This window comes from Microcebus murinus, chromosome 16 (assembly GCF_040939455.1).
Source record: "Microcebus murinus isolate Inina chromosome 16, M.murinus_Inina_mat1.0, whole genome shotgun sequence".
NCBI lineage: Eukaryota > Metazoa > Chordata > Mammalia > Primates > Cheirogaleidae > Microcebus > Microcebus murinus.
In genome coordinates, this window is record NC_134119.1 from 3,790,038 (window position 1) to 3,812,105 (window position 22,068).

A 22,068-nucleotide genomic window follows, 5' to 3' on the forward strand; every position below is an offset into this window, starting at 1 on the left:
AGACAGAATGGGGAATCCATTGCTGTAGTATTAAAACTAATAGCATGGCAGGAACTTTGAATGAGGTAAGTATACCTGGGCCTCAGGTGAACTTTGCTCACATGGGCCAACGTGTCTGCCGATGGAAACTCGAGTGTGCGTAATGTTAGTGTCTTATGCTTCCGGGGCATCCACCTTAACCAGCAGGACTTGTGTTTCTCATCAATGGAGGGGAGGACAAAAGAGCTTGGAGCCCTTGAGTTTTCTATTGTCTTGTGGATTTGCTCTAGGACTGGTTACTATTCCTCTGGGATTTGAACTTTTGTTTGGAAAACAGTGGCTGCAATAAATGCAATTTATACATGGCATAAATTTAAAACTCCCAGAGCTTAAGCACATACACTGTGCAATATGGTGCCACTTGTAGCTCTGTTGGCCAGCACATGCTGAGAAGGTGTCTGCTAAGCTTTGGAGTTTCCAGAAGTCCTAAGAGACTGGGCTGAGTGTAGTGCTAAGCTAGCATCTTCCTCTGTCCTGAAAAATAAAAAAATAAGTGGTTTTCCCCCGTGTCTGTTTCTCAGTTGTGATCCTAAATATGCTGTGAGGTTTTTACCGGTTTAGAAGGTTGTGACTAAAAATGTTCCAATAATTGCAAAGAGCACAAGGCAGATCGGCACACACACACATGACTGCTTCTTCCTCAGCCAAAAAATTAAAAACTCATTTGCGTTCAAGCGGATGTTCTCTGGAACGAAAGAACCCAGGAAAACAAATACCAGAAACTTTTTAGATGCCCCTTTTAAAACCGTAAGGGTTCGCTGAATTGAAACAAGTTGCTGAGCTGTTTCTTAAGAGATTTCATCAGGGACCAGTGAGGATGGGTTGCTTCTTGGGTGGGAGCCTGTCATTTAAAATTCACCTGTTTCTTACAAAAAAAATGAAGGCGATTTTGCCTCATTCTGCATAGCCAGCCACTCAGAGGCAGTGAAACTTCCGCGGTGGTGTTTTGTGCCTTTTGAGCCTTTCCATATTCTAAGACTGTGAGCTTCTTGAGGCCTAGGTCTTTGTCACTGTGCCCAGGTCCAGACCCTCAAAATAACCCTATACGATCAAGGCCAAACTCATCATTGACAGCACGATGACCTTCACTAGGCTGCTGCCGTGAGACGGGCTCTTCACCTCTGCCGTCTTCCTCTCCAAAGCCCATGACCCCAGTCTAATACCAGGAAAACATCAGACAAACCCACATGGAGGGACATTCCTCAAAATACCTGACTATACCCTTCAAAACTGTCAAGGTCATCAAAACCAAGGAAAACACGAAACTGTCACAGACCAGAGAAGCCTAAGGAGATGGGACAACTGAGTGCAATGTGGTGTCATGGATGGGATCCCGGGCCAGAAAAGGGATGTCTGGAGAAAACCAGTGAAATTGGAATAAGCTATGGAGTTTAATTCATAGTAACGTACCAGAGTTAGCCCTGCAGCTGTGACAAATGTACTACAGAAATGCAAGATGTTGATGACACAGGACACTGGGTACAAGGTTTATGGGAACACTCTGCACTGTCTTTGCAACTTTTCTGTATACCTGACATTATTTTAAAATTAAAAAATATATATATTTAAGTAAAAACACTTTCTGAAAACCATTACCTTCTAAGGTTGGTACTACTGTTTTTCTAACTTGAAGGGTGAGGGACATGCCCGCAGTCATCCCAAATCATTGTCTCCTAACCCAATTACCGTTCTAGCAATTTCTGAGGCACACATACACATCCCTGCTCGAAGGCTCCTGTTTATAGCAGGGCTCCTGAGAATTAGATCACGAAAGATCTCAAAGGGATAATTTCTCCGCTGGGAAGCATGAGTGGCCTGACTTGCTCTGAGGGGAAGAGAGTCTGCAAGGCCTTCACGCTGTGAGTCTCACGCAATAATTGAATCGTTCAAGCACTTCCAGGGGAAAAACATCTCGGGATTGATTTAGAGGGATGATCAGAGACCTCTTCCGAACCCCTGTGAGTCCTGGATGTCTGGGTGGGTTGAAAAATGGTTCCAATTCAGTGGGGCCCGGGTGGCAGGAAATCGTCTGGAGTAACCTCTAACACCATAAAGACACCAAATTTTCTGCTCCTCTAAAGAGCCAAAGGCCCACAGCTGCTTCCAATCAGGGAGAGCAAACTTTCCATGCAGAGCACCACATTCTCACTCGTTCCCGTCCCGGCTCTTCAAACACAACCCGCTTGCCCGGTGCAAGGAAGAGAACACAAACCCTTCCACCGTCCCGACCCCATTGCGCTGGGGCGCGTTCCAGCCATACATGCGTCCTCCTCTTCGCCAGCGCCCGCCCGTGCTTTTCTGAAGGGGGTGGGGGCTCGAGCATCATTCACAGGGCTCTCGCTAAAGGTACCCTTTGTCCTGCCATTGCATCCGCCAACTAGACTTCCCCCATAACGCTCAGCCTCATAAACCATCAGGGCCGCCGGGCCCGTGGGACTGTGTGGCACCTGTCACGTCTGCCTTTCCCGCACCCAGCCTCTCTTCCTCCCGGAGTAGCGTGGGCAGCACTCCGTCCCCGAGACCCGCTCTCATGCCCCCATCCAGCCTTGGCTGAATCACAGTCCCAGGGAACGAAGGACTCAGGGAAAGGAGATGTGACTTGGATTTGTCACCAGCAGAGTCCTGAGTGCTCTGCGACAAAAGGGTAAGTCTCCTGGGACGCGTCCTAGCTCGCTTGCGCGGCCCCTGCTCGACGCTGTGGTACGGGTTTCGGAAAGTATCCTGCCTCATTCGTTCTCAAAAGGGTCCCACCCGGCCAGTTAGATGACCATCTTTCCCGTGATACCACCTTCCCCTAAAAAATCACTGTCAGGGGAACTGTTTGATAAACATTCTTCTCACTGTTTTCTTCTATACTCAACTCGAACACACTATTGCTTCTTCTTTATTTCTACAAAAAGGCAAGCATCTGACAAATACCGCTCTATTCTTCCAGGACTCAGTCGCCTTTCCCTGCCGTACTTGTGAATCTACTCACGCTTTTGAACACGGCAGAATGCCCCACTGAATGGATGTACTGTGGTTTATTTGACATTGACCTCTGGGTGGACGTTTAGGTTGCTTCCGCTCTGTCGCTGTTACAGACAGTGCTGCATGCTCCTAAAAATGCCCGAGCATGCTCGTTTCTGTAGGAACAATGTCTAGAAGTAGACGTGTTATTGGAAAGAGAAAATGTGCAACAAACTCGCCATGGAAAGACCTCAATGGCTCCAATATTGTCCACCTTGGCCCAGGGCCTCCTTGGCCATTGCCCGGTGGAAGCTTGCAGCTTGTTCCGTGAAAACATAGCAAAGAGCTCACATGCAGTGAGCACCTTGGTGTGCTAGGTTCCTCTGTGCCTCTTAGCATCTGGAACTTGCTGGGGGGTTAACTCTGTGAGGCAGGTGCCATTATGCCCCCCATTTTACAGATGAGAAAACTGAATACCAAGGAAGGGAAGTAATTTTCCCCAAATCATGTAACTGATACATGGAAAAATATAGATTTGGCTCCAAGCCTGTGGGACGCTGGAGCCTGGGCCTGTCCCCGCCACTCTCCCTCCCAGCAGCTGTGTGCCTGGGCACTGGGGACACCGTCACAGCCCACTCTGCCTCCATGAACTCTGCTAATGCCACTTCCACAATAATTGATTAGACATCAGAGGAATTGGTGCGGGAGGCTGGGTATGAAGCTCTCTTCATCTGGTTTGAATTATTATGAAATCAGGGTTATGTTGATATTTTTCATGCTGTACTCAGAGGACAGTGATTATTTTCTTTTATTCATTTATTTTCTTTTTCTATCAACTTCGGCTACTAAATCCTCCTCCGTATAACCTTCCTGATCTTCCTAAAATTGCACAGGATGAGGAGGATTTGCTGTTTCCTAAGCAAGCTGGCTCTGTAAGGGTGGGGTCTTTGGGCCTCCCAGACAGAGAGACACTTCCTCGATCTTTGTCTTTTTGGCCTATTTTGTCCATAAACTTTTGGCTCCTCGGGGAAATCAAATTTTATGACACCCGTGAATCTTTCACAAACTAGATGCATCTGAGGCCAAATAGCAAGCCGAGCCCTCCGGGGCCGCAGCCACCGTGTTCCCTAGCCGCTGGTTCTGACAGTAACACTTAGTGGGAAAAAAATAAGAGACTTTATAACCAAACTTGGCTTTCTTCTCCTTTTTGTTTCCTTCCTGTGGCTTCCTGTAAAGACTTTCCTTAGAGTTTCTGGGCAAGTGGGAAGTGGGATAGACAGCCCCTCGTGGGAATGACGGACACACACCCCTGAGGCGTCCCTGCTTTCCCCAAAGGGCTCGTTGCAACCACCTAGAGCGCGTCTAAAAGCAAGTGGGAGGAAGGGTCTACCTCCAGAAAGCACGGCCACACCACCAGTCCTTTGCCCAGGAGGGACTGACAGATCTAGCAAAGGTATCAAGGACATAGTACACACAAAAGGCTCACCTGGTGACACCCTCCCTCCCTCTGCCCCTCACAGGTTTAAACCTTGATCTTCTAAACGATCAGAAAACTGAGAGATCCAGCAGATGACTGTGAGGGAGCGCTCTGGAGACATTCTGAGGCCATCGTCAGCAGGCAAGGCAGCCTGGGGGTAGACAGGTGTGGGCAGGTAGGGAAAGAACAAAGCTCACAGAACCTCTGACAGTATTATTCCCCCACACTGGGCCCAGACCTTTTCATTCTCCAAGGCGAGTTCTGAAAAAGTTTGATTGAGTTTGGGAATGCAATAAAAAAAATGTTAAATATTAATAACTTCTTTTCCCAGGCGATTCTGATTGAATCTGGAGTGTTTATCCAGATTCGGGGCATAGCGGTAATGAAGTCAAATTCCCGCACTTTCCAGCTGGTTCCACCCGGGGCACAAACTCCATTCCACGCGGTTATCAGAGTCCAATCCCCCAGGATATGACAAGGCCTTGCATGCTGCCAAGCGCTATGCAAATGTAAGTAAGATATTAGCATCATCCTGGTTTGCAAAGGTCTCTTGAGGTATTGATGATTTTTTATATGACAAAGATCTATTTTCTTTGTGCTGAATTAATAATTCGCTTATGCTAATAAAACAAAGAAATCCAGTTGCCGTGTCTGAAAAACAATCTCATTTCTTCCTATGCATTCTAATTTGGCTCTCTTCTCCTCCTTTTTTTTCCTTTTTAATTGGCAAATGGAGGAGGTCTGTCGCCAAGTCTGTGTAGTATTTTGAGCTGCAAAGAGTCACTGGCCTATGGATTAAAAAAAACAGTGTGAGAGTGACAAGTGTGCCTCTACTTTGCGTGGCCTCATTGTGCACCCCCAGGTGCAAGTCATTTGAATCAACCACCCACTTTTCTGGTCACACGGGGAGAAGTGGGAGAGATCTGACCCGAAGCCACATTCTCCGGGCTCTCCCTCTGCTCTCCGCACACGCGCGGGGGTCGGCCCGCCGCAGGCCGCGCCCAGGAGGGGCAACTGCAGAGACGGCCGCGAGATTCCAAACCTTCCCAGCGCTCGCACAGGCCCTTCCTCTGCGCCGGCGTCTAGCCCTGGAGAAGTCCAGGGTGAGCATTCAGGTGACTAAACAGAAGTTCAGCATCTGAATGATTTTCCAAAGCCCCCGAGTGGGCTCCTAAGGGCGCGTCAGAGCGCTGGGTGGAAATGAGCCGCCCCGGGAGGGCGCGGAGGGACGTCTCATGATAGAAGGCTCTCACACTGGCCCAGCGCCGCCTCCTTTGCACACCGCTCTGGGTTCTCTGCCTGAACCAGACGCGGGCCGCACAGACCCTGACTGAGGGTGGACGGCTGGGTTGCCTCGCCAGCTCTGCTACTTTCATTGTATGGCTTCAGGCAAGTCCCTTAAACTGTTGTGCCTCAATTTCCTCATCTGTCAAACGAGAGTGAAAATAGTACTTACCCTGGAGGGTTGCAGTGAAGATCAAGGACTTAGCACAGTGGTTTTCAAAGTGTGATCTGGGGCCCCCAGGCCCTTTCGTGGAGTTCGACACACCATTGTCACAGCAATACCAGATGTAATTGGCCTTTTGTACTCAGCTTCTCTTAGGAGCACACAGTGGAGTCTTCCAGAGACTGCACGGTGTGTGACTTTACAACAGACATTAAAAGAGATGTGCAAACAACAGAAAACAATGCCCCCTTTTCTCTAAATTCTTGTTTTAAAAATGTTGTTTTCTATTTAAAAATGTGAAATGAGCTTGTTATTGTTATTTTAAAATGAATTAATGCCAGGCATGCTGGTTCATCATGCCTGTAATCCTAGCACTCTGGGAGTCCAAGGTGAGAGGATCACAGGGGTCAGGGGTATAAGACCAGCCTGAGCAAGAACAAGAACCTGTCTCTACCAAAAATAGAAAAAATCAGCCGGGCAAGGTGGTGCTCACCTGCAGTCCCAGCCTGCAGTCCCAGGCTGAGGCAGAAGGATCACTTGAGCCCAGGAGTTTGCAGTTGCAGTGAGCTATGGTGACACAACCCCACTCTACTCAGGGTAACAGAGTGAGACTCTGTGTCAAAATAAAAAAAAGAAAGAAATTAAGAAATAATTTAAATGTTTCAGTTTTAATTTATAATACAGTATATATGGGTAATTATTTTATAATAGGGATTTTGTAATAAGAGCTGTTTGGGGTTCTCAATCATTTTTAAGGTACCCAGGGCCATATGCAAAGCATTCTAGAACAATACTAAATGCTGGCTGTCAGTATTTCACTTAAGCAATAAATCCAGAAGGTGGTCCTTATTGTCCCCGATTTACAGAAGGAGAAACTGAGGCATAAGAAGATGCAAAGCTAGACAGATTCAGAGCAGAGCCAGACTCGGGTCCAGGTCTGTCTGGGTCAAAGCCTGGGTGCTTTGTCACACACTGAATTTATTCTCACTCAAGCCCTTGTTTTATCTAGTGGCCAGTCGATTATTAGTCTGCATATGTTAGGCACTCTGAAAAGGCTTGCCGAATGACTCAGTGGATGAACGAGAGTTTCAGCTCATGCAGCATAATTCAGCAGGCCGTATTTTGCGCTGCCATGAAGCAGGCCCCATTGTGCTGGGCTGAAATACACTTGCTGAGAGCAGGGACTCGTGCGGACTGACTTCTGAGTCTCCGGCGGCCAGCACGGGCTAGACTCACAGTAGCCACTCAGTGTGCAAATAAGCAAGCCCAGGCCAGTTCCGGGGTTCCTTTTTGGTGGGGGAGTTCTTCTCCATGAAAACAAAAGTATTTCTTATTAAAGAAGACCCTCAGTTCTTATAATCAACCTCATCCCCAAAATCTTGTCTTTTGTCTGAACACTAGGGGCAAACTCTGGAAGTTTATCACAGGGGGATCTCCAAACACTGGATGCTAAGGAATTTTTGTTAATTAGGAAAAGCCTTCCTATGTGACCTGTAATCTTATCTTGACATTTAGTAAACCCCTGAAATATCATTAAAGGCCAGAAACAATCCACCTTTTGTCCCTCCGACTTTCAGGGTAGAAAATGGCTGAATGCGTCCAGAGGTATTTCATATTCAAGGCATATCTGAATTCTGTTCGGGCCAGAGCTATGGCGAGGGCTTTGCAGGAAGGAAAATAACAAGAGCTGCAACAGAGAGCGGACCGAGTGGGGCCCTGCCAGACCGGGGCTTCACACCCCCACGGCGCCCACGCCCACGCTCTCTGATTGCGTCTTTTCCAGGGCGGTGTGGCTCTGCCCAGGCGCCTGCACACGTGGGCTGCACCTCCTGGCCTGCCCGCTTTCTCCTCTCTGGTACACCAGGTAGTCATTTGAAATTCATATGTATGTAATTGAAAGCTACATTCCTCTCGCCGCACGTGAAACCACCAAGCAGTGACCACAGTGGTGATTAATAATATAGCTCCCCTCACCCCCAGCTTCTAAAGTCAATTAAATTTCCACCTTTAAGTTCCCTGCTGCTCCAAAGTATATTATTTTATTCAATCTGTCAGTAATTTCCAACAATCTGATTATAAAATCAGAGTACAATCTGTGTTTTTTTTTTTTTTTTTCTGCTCCATCCTCCTATAGGCTCTTTCTCCCCCAGATGAAATGGTGATGAAATCTGCACAATGAGGTTCTGATCCTTTAGCGTTCCTTGCATGTCCCGCGTCTAAGGGTCTCTCCGGGCAGAGGACGGCTTCTTCTCCAGCTCTGTTAATGCACTGTGGCAGATGGTCCCACGGGAGGGGACTGCAGCTTGACTTTCTTTGCAGCTTGTGAAAATTGAGTTGTCACAGCACAGGGAGTCAAAGATCATTTATAATCCCCCTGTTGGGGAGCATTTAGCTATGAGTCAGCCCCATAGGCCAAGGCAGGTACCAGGACAGCTGTGACAACAGGCCCATCTTTGTTACCCACGGGCTCACGCTGCCTTCAAGCTGCTGGTGGTTTAAGATGTTAGATGTTCCTCTTTTGCAACAGTTTCCTTAATTAAAGACCAGTGTGCATCTTCTGTTCCCAGGCTCCGAGCCCTGAAGACACTTTGAAGACAGCACATGTCGAAGTACCAAATAAAAGACGACTCAGGACACTGACACTGACCCGGGAATTGGGGTTTTAATTGGATGATCTCGGTAGGGGAGAGCTCCGCTGGTAATTGAAAAGGTTAAGCTTTTCAAACTTTAAACCTCTGTTAAACAGGGACCGGGACTGCAGAACAAAATGAAGATGCCCCAGCAGGTGAGGGTCTGGGCTCTGAGTGAATCGGGGCAAGACCCCAAATCCATGAACCATCACGGCCTGTTCTTCCTCAAGACAAAACTTAGTGTTTTTCCAATGCTCCTCCACCAGTCTCTGCAAACGGCGTGGCATTGTGCAGGGCTGACGTCCAATAGGAAGAGAAGCTTCTGGAATTTTGTCAGACCCTAATTCATTTAAATTCTGTTCTTGAACAAGTCAGGGGAGAAACTTCTCATACCACAAGTCCGCTAAGACACAGCAGTGGACGCAGACACTTGGAACCCTCTAGGTGTTACGGCAACTCTTTCATCTCCTTATCCAGACGAAGGCAAAAGTTACAAGGCGATTCCATTATCAGGGGGGTTATGGACTGCAGTGCTCAAACCTCGTGGTCGTCTGGCCTGCAAGCGTTTCATTTCACAGCTTGCATTAGTCCACGGAGACGGGCTGTGTGAAGAGCGCAGGAGCAAAGGGGTCTGTGGAACTGTGTGCAGCTCCGAACCGCCGCCCCGGAGCCACACTGAACGGGGCTGTTTCAATCTTAGTAATCTCCGATTTTCTGAAAGAATACAAACCTTGTAGGCAAGTGTGTACATTTAAATTTTCAGCCAATTTCTACCTTTCTAGTCCCAAAAGAGCTCGTTCCTAGATCCCCGGACAAGATGCGAGTTTCTTGGCCATAGTGTTCAGGGTGAAACTCACAAAGCTCCCAGGCCTGGCCCTGGCCCCGAAGCCCACCCACTCGCCCGCCAGCTCCCCCAGCTCCCAGCGCCCTCCCTGGAAGCCCCCCCCCCTGCATCCCGCGTGCTCCAGGGTTCAGCCTGAAGGTCCCCACTCCTTGGGTGGCCCCCGTTGTTTTCGCTCAAATCCCCTAATGTGGTCCCTTCATAGCATTTATCAGGTTGTAAATAAATAACAGGTAATATCTTGTTTACTGCTATTTTCTCTCTCAGGTTGTGCCTGGCGGATGGCAGATGCATAGTAAATATTTTTTGAATAGATGGAAGGAGGGAAGGAAAGAAGGAAAGAAAGAAGACTAAAAGGAAGGAAGGAGGAAATGAAGGAAGGAAGAGAAAAATGAAAGAAAAAAGAGGGAAGGAGAGAAGGAAAGATGAAAAGAAGAAAGGAGGGAAGGAAAGAAGAAAAGAAGAGTAAAGGAAGGAAGGAAGAGAAAGAATGAAAGAAAAAAGAGGGAAGGAGAGAAGGAAGGAAGAGAGGGAGGAAGGTAGGAAGGAAGGAAAGAGGAAGGGAGGGAGGGAAGGAGGGAGGGAGGAAGAGAGGGAGGGAGGGAGGGAGGAAGGAAGGAAGGAAGGAAGGAAGGAAGGAAGGAAGGAAGGAAGGAAGAAAGGAAGGAAGGAAGGAAAGAGGAAGGGAGGGAGGGAAGGAGGAAGGAAGGAAGGGAGGGAGGGAGGAAGGGAGGGAGGGAGGGAGGGAGGGAGGGAGGAAGGAAGGAAGGAAGGAAGGAAGGAAGGAAGGAAGGAAGAAAAGAAAGAAGACTAAAAGGAAGGAAGAGAAAGAATGAAAGAAAAAAAGAGGGAAGGAGAGAAGGAAGGAAGGAAGGAAAGAAGAATGAAAAGAAAGAGGGAGGGAAGGAAAGAAGAAAAGTAAGAAGACTAAAAGGAAGGAAGGAGGAAACGAAGGAAGGAAGAGAAAGAATGAAAGAAAAAAGAGGGAAGGAGAGAAGGAAGGAAGGAAGGAAGGAAGGAAGGAAGGAAGGAAGGAAGGAAGGAAGGAAGGAAGGAAGGAAGGAAAGAGAGAAGGGAGGGAGGGAGGAAAGGAAAGGAAAGGAAAGGAAAGGAAAGGAAAGGAAAGGAAAGGAAAGGAAAGAGGAAGGAAGGAAGGAAGGAAGGAAGGAAGGAAGGAAGGAAGGAAGGAAGGAAGGAAGGAAGGAAGGAAGGAAGGAAGGAAGGAAGGAGAGAAGGGAGGGAGGGAGGGAGGGAGGGAGGGAGGGAGGGAGGGAGGGAGGGAGGGAGGGAGAGAGAAAGGGACTCAGTGGAGTTTCGCTGTAGCGGATGCCATGATGTGCCACCCAGACCCCCTCAGTGGAGGGCTGCAGCTGGGGTGCTGCCAGCAAGCAGCTTCAGCCCTCTGTCTCTTTGGGGATTGTTTTGGCTCTAAGGAGGGGGCTCCCCCAAGGTCACTCCCTTCGTAGGTAGCCCTGGGCAGCCCACACTAAATGCTGACGGATGCAGGCGTCTGGAGTCTGGGCGAGAGCCATCCTAGCTCCAGAGCAGCGGTGTGCTGGCCGAGGCTGCCGTAGCCCGTATCAGCTCCCTCCTTGCACCCTGTTTTCCTCCTTTGCCCGGGTGAGGGTGCCAGTGGTGACTCCCGGATAAACCTCTGGCATACCGAGCTCCACCTCATAGTCTGCTTCCTGGAGAACTCAACCTGAACAGTTATAAACCCTACTAATCCAAGGCCCTCTCCTTGCAAATGGTTGCCCAGCAAAGCAAGGATAGACCCATTCCCCCAAACCCGGGTTCCCAGGAGAGAAAACACCAAGTGATACTCGCAGCTGTACTCCTAATGGAACCATAACAGTTTTGGCAAAAACCTTAGAGGAAATGGCCTTTCTGGAACCACTTTTGAAATCAGTGATGAGGCATCTAGAAGTTTCTTTCATGTGACTGAAAATAATTTTAAAAGTAGAAAATGTCACAGGAAGTATAGCCTGGTGCCTGGCAACCTACTCAATATCCAATAAATGTTTGTTGAAACAATGAAAGCTTCTTTTTTCTTGTTCTCTGCTTCTCCCCTAAGAATTTAAAACCAGAAAAAAGATAATAAGACTAACACATTCAGCCCCATGCAGTTATTTTCTCCAAATCACTTGTTTTTAGCACAAAAGGGATAACTACTTGTGATGTACTTTTCCATTATTTTCTTTGTGCTGGAGGTTTTTAAATTAATTTATTCTCTTTCTGCATCAGGTTGTCTTATAATTGAGGATGTGAAGTGTTTGTCTTCCAAAGGCTTTCTGGTGATGTCTTTTTTGCTGTTAACATCTTCTTTGTCTATGCCTGTAATCCCTGCCAAATTGCCCACGGAACAGCAACTCAAGTGCATAAATTATGAGACCACATAGGCACTGGGCACATCTTAGGAGAGAAGTTTTCTCTTTGCAAATCAAACACAATCAAACCTTGATTAACTAGAACATTCGGGGGATGGGCAGTTCAGATAATTTGATTTTCTGGATAATTTCTAAGTTAACCAGAAATCCATTGATATTTTCAAACCCTGATGCAGAAAATCTTTATGAAATGTGTTTTTCTTCCATCTACTCCCAGTAGAGAAAGTAGTACATAATGGAAAATTTTAGAGGCAGAATGCGGTCTTGTCATGGCAAAAATGTTGGGCTTCAGGGTTGATGCCCTGGTGGTAGTCACCGCTCCGCCTCTGATTCAAGCCGAGGCAAAACCCTGCAGTCCTCGGCTTTGCCTAAGAGGAAAGACATGAAAGCCAACACACTGGGTTGTCCTGACCGGGTGCCCAGCACCAGTGTTCGTTCTTTCGCATCCCATTTGGCTATAGAGATTTGTAGGAAGTTTGGGTTGCATTTGCCCTCACAGCAAAATGCCTTCCTTCCCTCCATAAATATTTCCCAAATGCCCCTCCGTGTCCACGTGTGCATGGTGGTGGTAAAGCGATGAGCCACGGCTGTTCCAGGGACTCGCCTTCCTTTCTCCTGGTTCTTTCTCCTCAAGGTGGAATGGAGAGTGCGGAAAAATGAGATTGGGGGATTAACTGAAATATCGCCAGCAGATGCTCTGCCGCGAGTCGGCTCTAGAAGCAAGTCCTGATGCAACTGTGAAAGGTCCGTGAGGGCATGATAGGAAAACTATGGACCCTGGGCTTGGCTTCTGGTCCTGCCAAGGGCAGCCCTTCTCCCCACTCTGGTCTCACTGTCCATCTGTCGGATCCGAGAGACATTCCTTCCCTACGTACCTGGAAATGAACATGTTGGCAAAGGTAGCCCCAAGTTACCGTGCTCAGGTGGAGGAAATGCTTATGGACACTAACCGAAGCTACGAGGAGGGTAAGAAGAATTATAAGCACGAGACCAGTGAGACATGATCCTGCAACCTTCTCTGCTTCACGAAAGAAGAAATGAGGTTGTTGGCATGAAGCAGAGGAGAAGATAGATCTTCATGCACAGTATGATTTCTTCTTCTCCACCGTGGAAAAGAAAACTGAAAATGCTTATTTGCATTAAATGTTTTGAATTAGGATAAAGATACACTTGCTAACATCCCCTTCACTTTCTTCACCCGCAGTGCCATCTGGTATGATGTCGTCTGCGTACTTGTTTGCCTGGTTCATGAACCAACACTCCCTCCCCCCACATAAGAGCTCAGGAGCTTGTATGTATTTTTCACCCCTATATCCTCATGTGCCTGCTACAGACTCAAGCACTCAACAAACACTGGCCGAATGGACAAATGAAGTAATGGAAAATAGTTGCTAAATTCTGAAATTGGCGAATAGACACTTCTCTAGATAGCTTTGTTGATCTCTGATAATGCAATGACTCTTCACAAAGAAAGGAATCGGGCCATAGTATTTATCTTAGAATCGTTTTTCCTCCCCCTGACTCCCAGTGAGCCATCTCCATTTGGTTATCTAGCAAACGTGCATGAATGCCTGCCAGGAGCCAGCCCGGTCACAGAAGCAAAGAACAGTGAAGGTGATTTCTTTGGGACCGTATATGTACCCGTCCCATTTCCTAGCTCATTGGCCCTACTCCACCCAGTTCTTTATTTTAACACGAGGAGGACTTTTTGAGTAGTTCTTCCACGTATCCTTGGCGTGTGTGAGCGCGTGCGCACACAAGGAGGCTTCCTTAGAGCAAATAAGTCTAACTACAGTACTAGCGTTTGTGGTTTGCCCATCATACGTACAGAACAAGCCTATCTGGCCTTCCACTTATGACGGAGGCTGGAGGCCTCGATCCTACTGAGTTATACCTTGTTGCACACAATGTACACCTAGAAGGTGCCAGATCTCTGTGGCCAGAGACAGGCTGGGTCACTCTGTCCCAGATGCTGCAGGCACAAAACTGCTGGTTTTCTGCAGGAATCCATTCACTCACACACTTCCACGGAAAAATAGTTCACCTACTTCTGGGCTGAAAAAGCCATGGACTAAGCCCAGGCTGCTCAGTCATAAAGGCCATTGAATTTGGCCCTGGCAGAAACTGAGGAAAACTGCAAACAGACGTCCGTCACAGCTGGAGACAAAGTCCCAGACACCAGCAAGGGAGTCTTTCTGCATTCGCAGCCCAAAGTTCAACATGCTGTCACCAAGCAGGGGACTTGGAAGGTGCTCTCCACGGTTGTTAGGGCAGCCAAATCCACTTGCTTCACACTTAGAAGTGTGGAAGCAGGTCTCTCAGCAGAACCGGCGGCAATGCTAGGGCTTTGGCCTGAATCCCTAACTGTGCTGTCCTGTACATCATTTCACACTCGTCAGCCAACCAACAAAAACACATGTTTACGCAAGACATTATATGATTATTCCTTTGAGACTAGAGGATGCAATCATCTTTTGATCTGAAACGCTAATTATTCAACTATAAAGTTGGACTGAAGTAACTTATCTGATGAACCTACAGCTCAGCTTGTGGTCACCAGTTCTAGTGTCTTGGAGAAAAAATGCGGACAGAGCTATGCTTAACAGGGACTAGAACAACTAGGGAACCCAACAACACATGACCTTTTAGCTAAGTTCAATGTTTCCCCAAGTGCAGTGGGTTTACCACCAGTGGTAAGAAGATGATATTTAAGTGGTACATGGATGAACAATTTTTAATAATCTTACCGTATTTTAATGCATATTAGAATATATACTTAACTAGAAAATTCAACTTGACATTTCACAGATAATATTGCGTAGGGCAATAAGCACTTCTCTAACATAGAGATGATTTAAAGTATTAAGTAAGTAATATACTCACATGTGGCATGTTGATGCATACAGCAAAAAGCATTAAAATGGTTCTCAAATGACTGAAGTTTGAAAGTAATGGATTAATTTATTACTACAGAGTTTCATAGGAAATAAGCTACTAAGAGCCATCAATTAGTGTATGTGTTCCTTCTGTGTTCTATTCCTGCTTTTTCTCCCAATGCATTGGGTTCCCGTTGGCTTCAAATGTCTTCAAGAGGTATATACATAGAAGAATAATATTGTGTTGGGCTATAAAATAAGTCTACTTATTCTTGCAAGCTTCGTAAGGAGGTGTCATTTTCTTTTCTTTTTTCTTTTTTTTTTTTTTTTGAGACAGAGTCTCGCTTTGTTGCCCAGGCTAGAGTGAGTGCCGTGGCATCAGCCTAGCTCACAGCAACCTCAAACTCCTGGACTCAAGCAATCCTCCTGCCTTAGCCTCCCGAGTAGCTGGGACTACAGGCATGCACCACCATGCCTGGCTAATTTTTTCTATATATATTAGTTGGCCAATTAATTTTTTTCTATTTATAGTAGAGACGGGGTCTCGCTCTTGCTCAGGCTGGTTTTGAACTCCTGACCTCAAGCAATCCACCCGCCTCGGCCTCCCACAGTGCTAGGATTACAGGCGTGAGCCACCGCGCCCGGCCAGGAGGTATCATTTTGATTGAAGGAGGTTTTCTCTGTTAATGAATATTAAATATGCAAGAAATGTCAATTCCCAGGTAGAAAGTTCTGGAATATTGCCCTGTGGATGGTGTTCTCCTGTGGCTTCAAAGTTCAGCTACATTTAAGAATTTAAAAACACATTCTTAAGTTTTGAACTATAAAACATGGCAGATTATGACACACAAGACATGTGGGGAAAGGACACAGCACAAGAAAATGTGACAATCTGCTGTTCCCTAATCCTTTTGTTGAGTAGACAGGGATACCAATATGGCGGACAGTGAGTCTAGTCAACTGGTTGGAAATTATCCCATGTTCAATTCATACAGGATATTGTTTGTGGTGGTTTGGGTTAAAATGTTGACAAGTCACACAAGACATTTTCATCTAGTTTTATTTTTATCAAAACCAAATAATTTAAGTATATAAAGAAGGAAATAAATTTCAACAAACAACCAAGAAGCCAATCGCTTCCCTGATTATGAACAATCATTAAGTCCTGAACAGTTGACTGCATATATAAGATTTTTGAGTCTGCCTCTAGGGCTCCAAGGGGCAGTGTGGCTGATGATTGTCCCTGGCTCCTATTCTTCCAGTAGCGAAGTAATGTGCTCAAATGCCCCTGTACTTCTTCCCTGTACCAAATTATGTATATTACCACGTAAGTACCAAGCATGGGTGAGAAGAATCATACAGGGTAGAAATCTAGCACACAAGATTTTCTAGGTCCTGACACCTGTATTTAACGAGTCTTGAAAGATAAGGACAAGAAATTGTGCTTAAGTATAGAGAAATGTAGTGTTTCAAAAGCCAAAGAGTCTTCCACACACAAACTATGGGAATAACAACTGAAGTGAAGAAAAACACACAGGCCCTGCTTGCTGCAGTCGTAGAAATATGATCACCCATAGAGCCAGCCAGCCAGGCCATTTTCTCCTCGCCATATTAAATTATGTCTGGGGAGTTGAGCAGCAGCACATTCCGATAATGATGACAGTTTCCATAACTATAAAAATCTGCTGCACCAGGCAAATTTTGTGCAAAATGCAAATTTCTATGCTGGGGAAAAAAAATGAATAATGTGATCATTCTAAGTAATGAATGGAAATGCAAGGAAATACTTCTTGGCATGAAACTGCAAATCCTTTATCTTTCATGCCAGGGACTGTGGTCACAATGCACATCTGCCAGGCTACTCTCCCAATCTCAGCTTTAGAAGAGAGATTTTTCAGAAGGGAAAGTCTAATTTGACCTAGGTCACCCCTCGGGCTATTGGCAGTGTTGTGATTAGAATTCAGAGATACCCCTCCACCTTTTTTTTATCTCTTGGCAAATGAACTATATATTCTTCTGGTTACTGTAAGGTGTGAAGCAAAGGGGTAATAGCTTTGTCTAGAATCCCAAAGGTCACACCTAATAGAGGGACGAGCCTTTCTCCATCACTGAGCCTTACCACGAGGCGGAGTCAGGCTATCCGCCAAACACCACGGACTTTAAGAATTATTTAACAGTATAGGCTGCCAAGGAGGGAGGTAAAATCTCTTCCCCCCCCCTCAATACATTTTTCCGCAGCGAGATCTGGCTGGGAGTAGGTACCCCTGGAGAGAGGATTTTGCAGGTGAGCCTTGAGCATCATGGGCCGTGGCATTTGTCTGCCTTGCCCTGGGAGAATGGCAGAGAATTCAAGGTGGCCTTTTGCCTTAGTCCAGGCCAGCATCGCTGGAGCTCTCCTTAGAAGCTGAGGTACCAGTTGGTTCACTTACCTAAAGATACGATAAAATTAACAGCACTGGGGAAAGAGGGATGTCTCTGATCTTTAAACTCTGGTTTACCTTGTTCTAAAATAAATTTGTTTTCCCTTAACCATTATGCAGTATGTACCCATAGAGTAAAAAACTGCAGCAATCACCAACTGATAACACTGAAATTTTATTTTCAATAACCCAAACTAAGTTCTAGTTGCTGATGCTATCCTTAAAATGTTTTCCTATAACTGCATTTCACTTTAAGAAAACCCATGGGAAAATTAAGATTTATGAGATCAGAGGTTGTTCCTTGCTTTATAAAAGGATTCTTCATTAAAAAAAAAAAAGCTTTACTTTAGGTTGCATTTCAATAGGCAGCTCTCTAACAGTCATGCAAATTACATTTTCAATTTTAAAAAAATCCATCACAGTATAATTTTTCACAAATTCATGTTGCTATAAAGGTGCACTTGTAAACACTGCCACCTGCTAGCTAAATGACCAGCTGAGGGAGGTCAGGTTGGCAACCTGCTCACCTTTGCAAGAGACACAATGAGTTAAAGAGATAGAAGCAACATTTCGCCATATTGGCCCTATGTTGGGATATGGCAACCAGCAACGGTGGCTCATAGAATGACACAGCCTCCATCACGATCCCAAGGTGGGTGCTCCTTGGAACTATGACTTACTGATTTAGGACCAGTGGTCCCATTGACACCTGAGCAGCCACCCAGAAAGCAAGGATCTGGAATAAGGTTTTTCCCTTTGGCCAGTACCTCCCAAGACAAAGGAACCAATTAAGCCTTGACAGATGTTATTTTCCACTCATGCAGTAGTGCTCTGTTTTTGCTTTTAATCTTTGAATTATTAGCCAACAGTTATAAACTGAATGATTGTACCCCCAAATCTGGAACTCTAGGAAAAAACTTAGATGGAGCTTCCCTGAGCTCGTATTGTTCATAGCAAGGACTGGCTGCTTGTGTTTCAGCTCCTCATTATCCCACCCACACTCCTTGCCCGTGGGGCCCGGGACGTCTCCAGAGAGGAGCCTCTCCAAGCCACCGACTCCACGTGTGAAGGAGGGGGCAGCTTCTTCATCATTCCCTCTCACCAGAATTGGAACTCATCTTGCCCAACTCTCTCATTCTCATTTGGGGAAACTGAGGTGCAGACAGGGTCTCAACCAAGACTTCGCAGCTAAAGATCAAGTCGGGACTTCACTCTCTCACTCCAGCCAGCCGTAGGCCACCTTCCCGCACTGCCGCTCTTGTTACAGTGGCGTGGGTAACTCGAAAGCCCAGATAGATAATCACCACATCACTTTTGTTTGGTTTAGAAAGTACACGGAGTGAATGTCTAACACCCGTTTGACTTCCCTTCCTATGTTTTTCTTGGCTGGGCTTGAAATCACTTGGAGAGCGATGAGTGCACAGGACATGACCACAGACATACACTACGGAACCAGGGGGAGTGGTCTCACGCTGAAGTTTACTATGAATAACACCAAAATGGGAAAATTCACATGAAGATACTCGATATTTGACCATACTTAGTCACAGGCAAGGACTTTCTGAAGCGTGTTCATGTGTGTGAGCTGTCTTGCTTGGCTGCCTTGCCTTTGAAGTACAGGTTGTCATGTGAACGTCATTACGTCAAAGTTAAGCCAAAAGAGCTCGCCTACAAATTTCAAGTTGTACAAAATCATACCAAAAGCAAGTATAAAATTTTATTGAAATGCAGCAGTGTAAACCTCTTTAAGTTTGTCCTCTCCCATTTAAGGAGAAGGAGAGGAAGGCAGTGAATCCGAGGCTTTGCTCGCTGGGTTGGCTGACGTACATCTGCTATTTTCTTCTGCACAGGGGCGCACTGGCTTGGAATACTGGAGAATTTTATCTGTGCTGTTCTGACTTGCACAATACAGAGGCTGATTTAATTTGACAGGAAAGTAACACCAAGCCCCCAAAATAAAATTACTGAGATGTAAAACAGCGTCAAAACTCCAATTAGTTTTGTATCCTTGAAGCTTCTGGAGGAAATCTAAAAGGCTCCCGTCACGATGAGCAGGCATCAATTTAAGCTGTACAGATTACTAAAATGTAACCCTCTAATTGAAATTGCTCAGAGCACAATATGACAAAAAGAATCAGAGGAAAATAAGTGAATTTTTCCCCCTCAAAAAATGACTCATTACTGAGAGACTGTTCTATTAACTTTTAACACAATGTACCTTTGCATAAGCTAGAAAAACCAACGGTCTCAAAGGTCTCAACAGAAAAGACCCCAAGCACAAGAACAGTAGGTGCTTGTGTCACCTGACTATAAATGAGCATTGACCATTTGTGCAACATTTAAAAATAATCAGCATTTCACCAGATCATAGGCAGAGGAGAAAGTATATTTACAATCTCCATGGAGGAGAATTACTCCAACCAAACTTCAGTTTTTCAATGTATCTGAATTTTGTTTCCCAAATGAACACAAGTATCTGGATGCCCAATTCTCAGCCCATCTCCTTTTCAAGCTACCCCAATTATCCCAAGCAATGTTGCCACCCTCAAAGCAAACCCTCAGCTTACTAATGGGGAAAGTCAGTTGCCTTGACTTTGTGGGGTCCACGAGTAAACATGCCAATGGTGGCTCTCTGGTTCTTGCCATTTTACTGGAGGGAGGCAGTGAGGGACTGACACAGAGGATTAAGACTGGGTGTCAAGGCCTCGTCACTGCCCACGTTGAGCATTCTTAGACTTTGGTTCATTGCCACTTCTGCCTGGCTAGACGCAGGAGACCATGAGTGGTATGTGCCCAAGGGGAGCTGGGAAGGGTGTGGCTGGTGGGGCTTTGGAGTTGGTTGGAGTTGGCTTGGAAGGAACTCATAACGGTTTTCCTGATCTGTAGGCATTTCATAAACAGAGTTTAGTTCTTCTGCCAGCCTGATGACATTTATTTGTGAAGCATCAACAGTCTTTGACCACAGATACCATCCTTCTCGGAAGCTTCATATTTCTATAACCAATCGGTCTTCGTCGTCACTGCTGGTGTCACTGAACTCCACTCGAGTTTGCTTTCTCATTCCTTCCAAACTCCTCTTCCTGATGGATTTAGAAGGGGCTTCAGGGATTTCTGGGGGCTGCCCTGGGTGAGAAGGATCCACAGAACTCTTCAGAGCGATTAATCCAGATACTTGACACTTCCCACCATCACTTCCTAAAGGGGAGCAGGGAATGGCTATTTCCCCACATCCAGATTGGCCCCTGGAAGGAAGAAATGCCTTGTGTCTCCCTTCCTCTTGGTGTGAACTCATTGAACTTGGTCCTGAAGCTGGTATTTCAAGACGAGTCTTTCCAGTTGGCCCCAGTGGAACCACACCTGAAATTCTTTGTCCAGATGAAGGATTCCCCGGCAGGAGTGTCTGTGACGTGCTCTCTGCCATAGCTTTGTTGTCTGGGAAGCTTTGTGCCCGAGTGTCCCCTACAGCCCAGCTGTGGTCTGAGCTGTGAATTCCTAGGGCTGTGTGACCTTCCCTGGCACCCAGAGATGTGCTAATGGCAATCGCAGAGGTAGCAATGTCATGGTGGGGAAAACTTCCTTTGGACCCAAAGGAAGAAGGCTCTCGAGCCTCTGAGAAAATGCATGGTTTAGGATCTGTTGAGACTTGATCGTAGGGGGGCCGTGGCGGAGTCTCCAGCAATCCAACTTCAAGGCCTTTGCCATGGGATGGGGTGTTGTCACTAGCCACCACCAAGCCCGAGTTGGCTGGCAGAGGTGACCCTGACACGGTGGCAGTGTTGTGGGGAGAACAGCCACCATGCTCGCCCGCAGATGGAGAAATACCCTGCAACAAAGTGCAAAGGAAAAGAAATGAGGGGGAAAAGGTTAATTGGTACAAAGAAAAATGTGGTCGGAAACGTGGTCCTCAATGAAACAAGGTCTGAGGCCTTAATGATTCTTTACCAAGCGTGACCTTCAATAGGATGACCTCAATAAGTTTCCATTAATAACTAATTGGTGCATTTACTTGAATAAAGCTCCTTATTGATACAAAATAAGTTACTGAGATTCTATGTGTTTTTTATCTGACTTTGTTAAAAACAAAACAGCTCAATTATCTAACTAGTTCTGAGCTTCCTGTTTGAAGTAACTGCTGCTCAGGAAGCATATGTCCTATTTTATAGTACCGTGCATTGCAGTTTTTTCCAGATTGGCATTTCTCAAAGTGTGGTCTGGATTAGTATTTTAGTGGTCTCAACACCAGGTCCCACAGTCCGCCTCGGGGTGGTTTCACGTTGCAGCAACTCTGTGCTATTCAGGTGTGAACTAATAACATACGTAGGATTTTTACTAAACCATCAGAAATAATGCCAGTGGTTTCACAACCACAGTTGCCTGTTCCTTCAGTGCAGATTGTGTGCAGGTATTTATATGCTTCATGGGCTTTTTGTGTAATCTTCATGGGTAATCCGAGCAAGTTTTGCCCCACTAAACAACAACAAGAAAAAGGTGAGCTATAAATCTAGGCAACGAATAGGTAGAGACAGGTCGAAATCGCAATTCCCACCTTCACAGCCAATTTCTCGACGTGCCCAACAGTCCTTGAACTCGCCCTGGGAGAGAAGGGTCCTGAAATTCGTCCACAGTCATCTTCCTTCTCCTCTTTGTTGCCCCCACAAAGAGACGGTTCCAAGGTGGCACAAGATGGCCCCTCCTGCGGATTTGGACCTGTAGGGGGGAGGCACATCTGTACGCATCTGGAATTGTTAAGATTAGCAGAACAATTTCCCAGGAGGTTGTTCATGTCTTCATGACCACCTCTGAGCTCACTAACCCACATCCCACACGGTGTGTGCAAGGACTCAACCTATCTCCCAGTGATTCACACCTGGTCAAAGTAGAAAAATCCCTAGATTACATACACTGTTGACATACATATATATATATATATATATATATATATATATATATATATATATATAGTTCATGTGGCTTTTGTTTTCCATCAGAGTCATCTTCTTGG

The 22,068-nt window shown here is 46.1% G+C and overlaps 1 protein-coding gene across 1 annotated transcript in view; it reads right to left on the reverse strand.

Moving 5' to 3' along the window:
- Positions 1–15,058: 15,058 nt before the first annotated feature.
- ZNF831 (zinc finger protein 831) overlaps positions 15,059–22,068 on the reverse strand; it is a 106,476-nt gene continuing 99,466 nt past the window's right edge. The window contains exons 5-6 of the mRNA XM_075993391.1: positions 21,613–21,773; positions 15,059–20,889 (exon numbers count right to left, since the gene is read on the reverse strand). Of these exons, the coding sequence (XP_075849506.1) occupies positions 20,053–20,889; positions 21,613–21,773 (998 nt within the window). The 3' untranslated portion in view covers positions 15,059–20,052. The remainder of the gene's footprint in view (positions 20,890–21,612; positions 21,774–22,068) is intronic.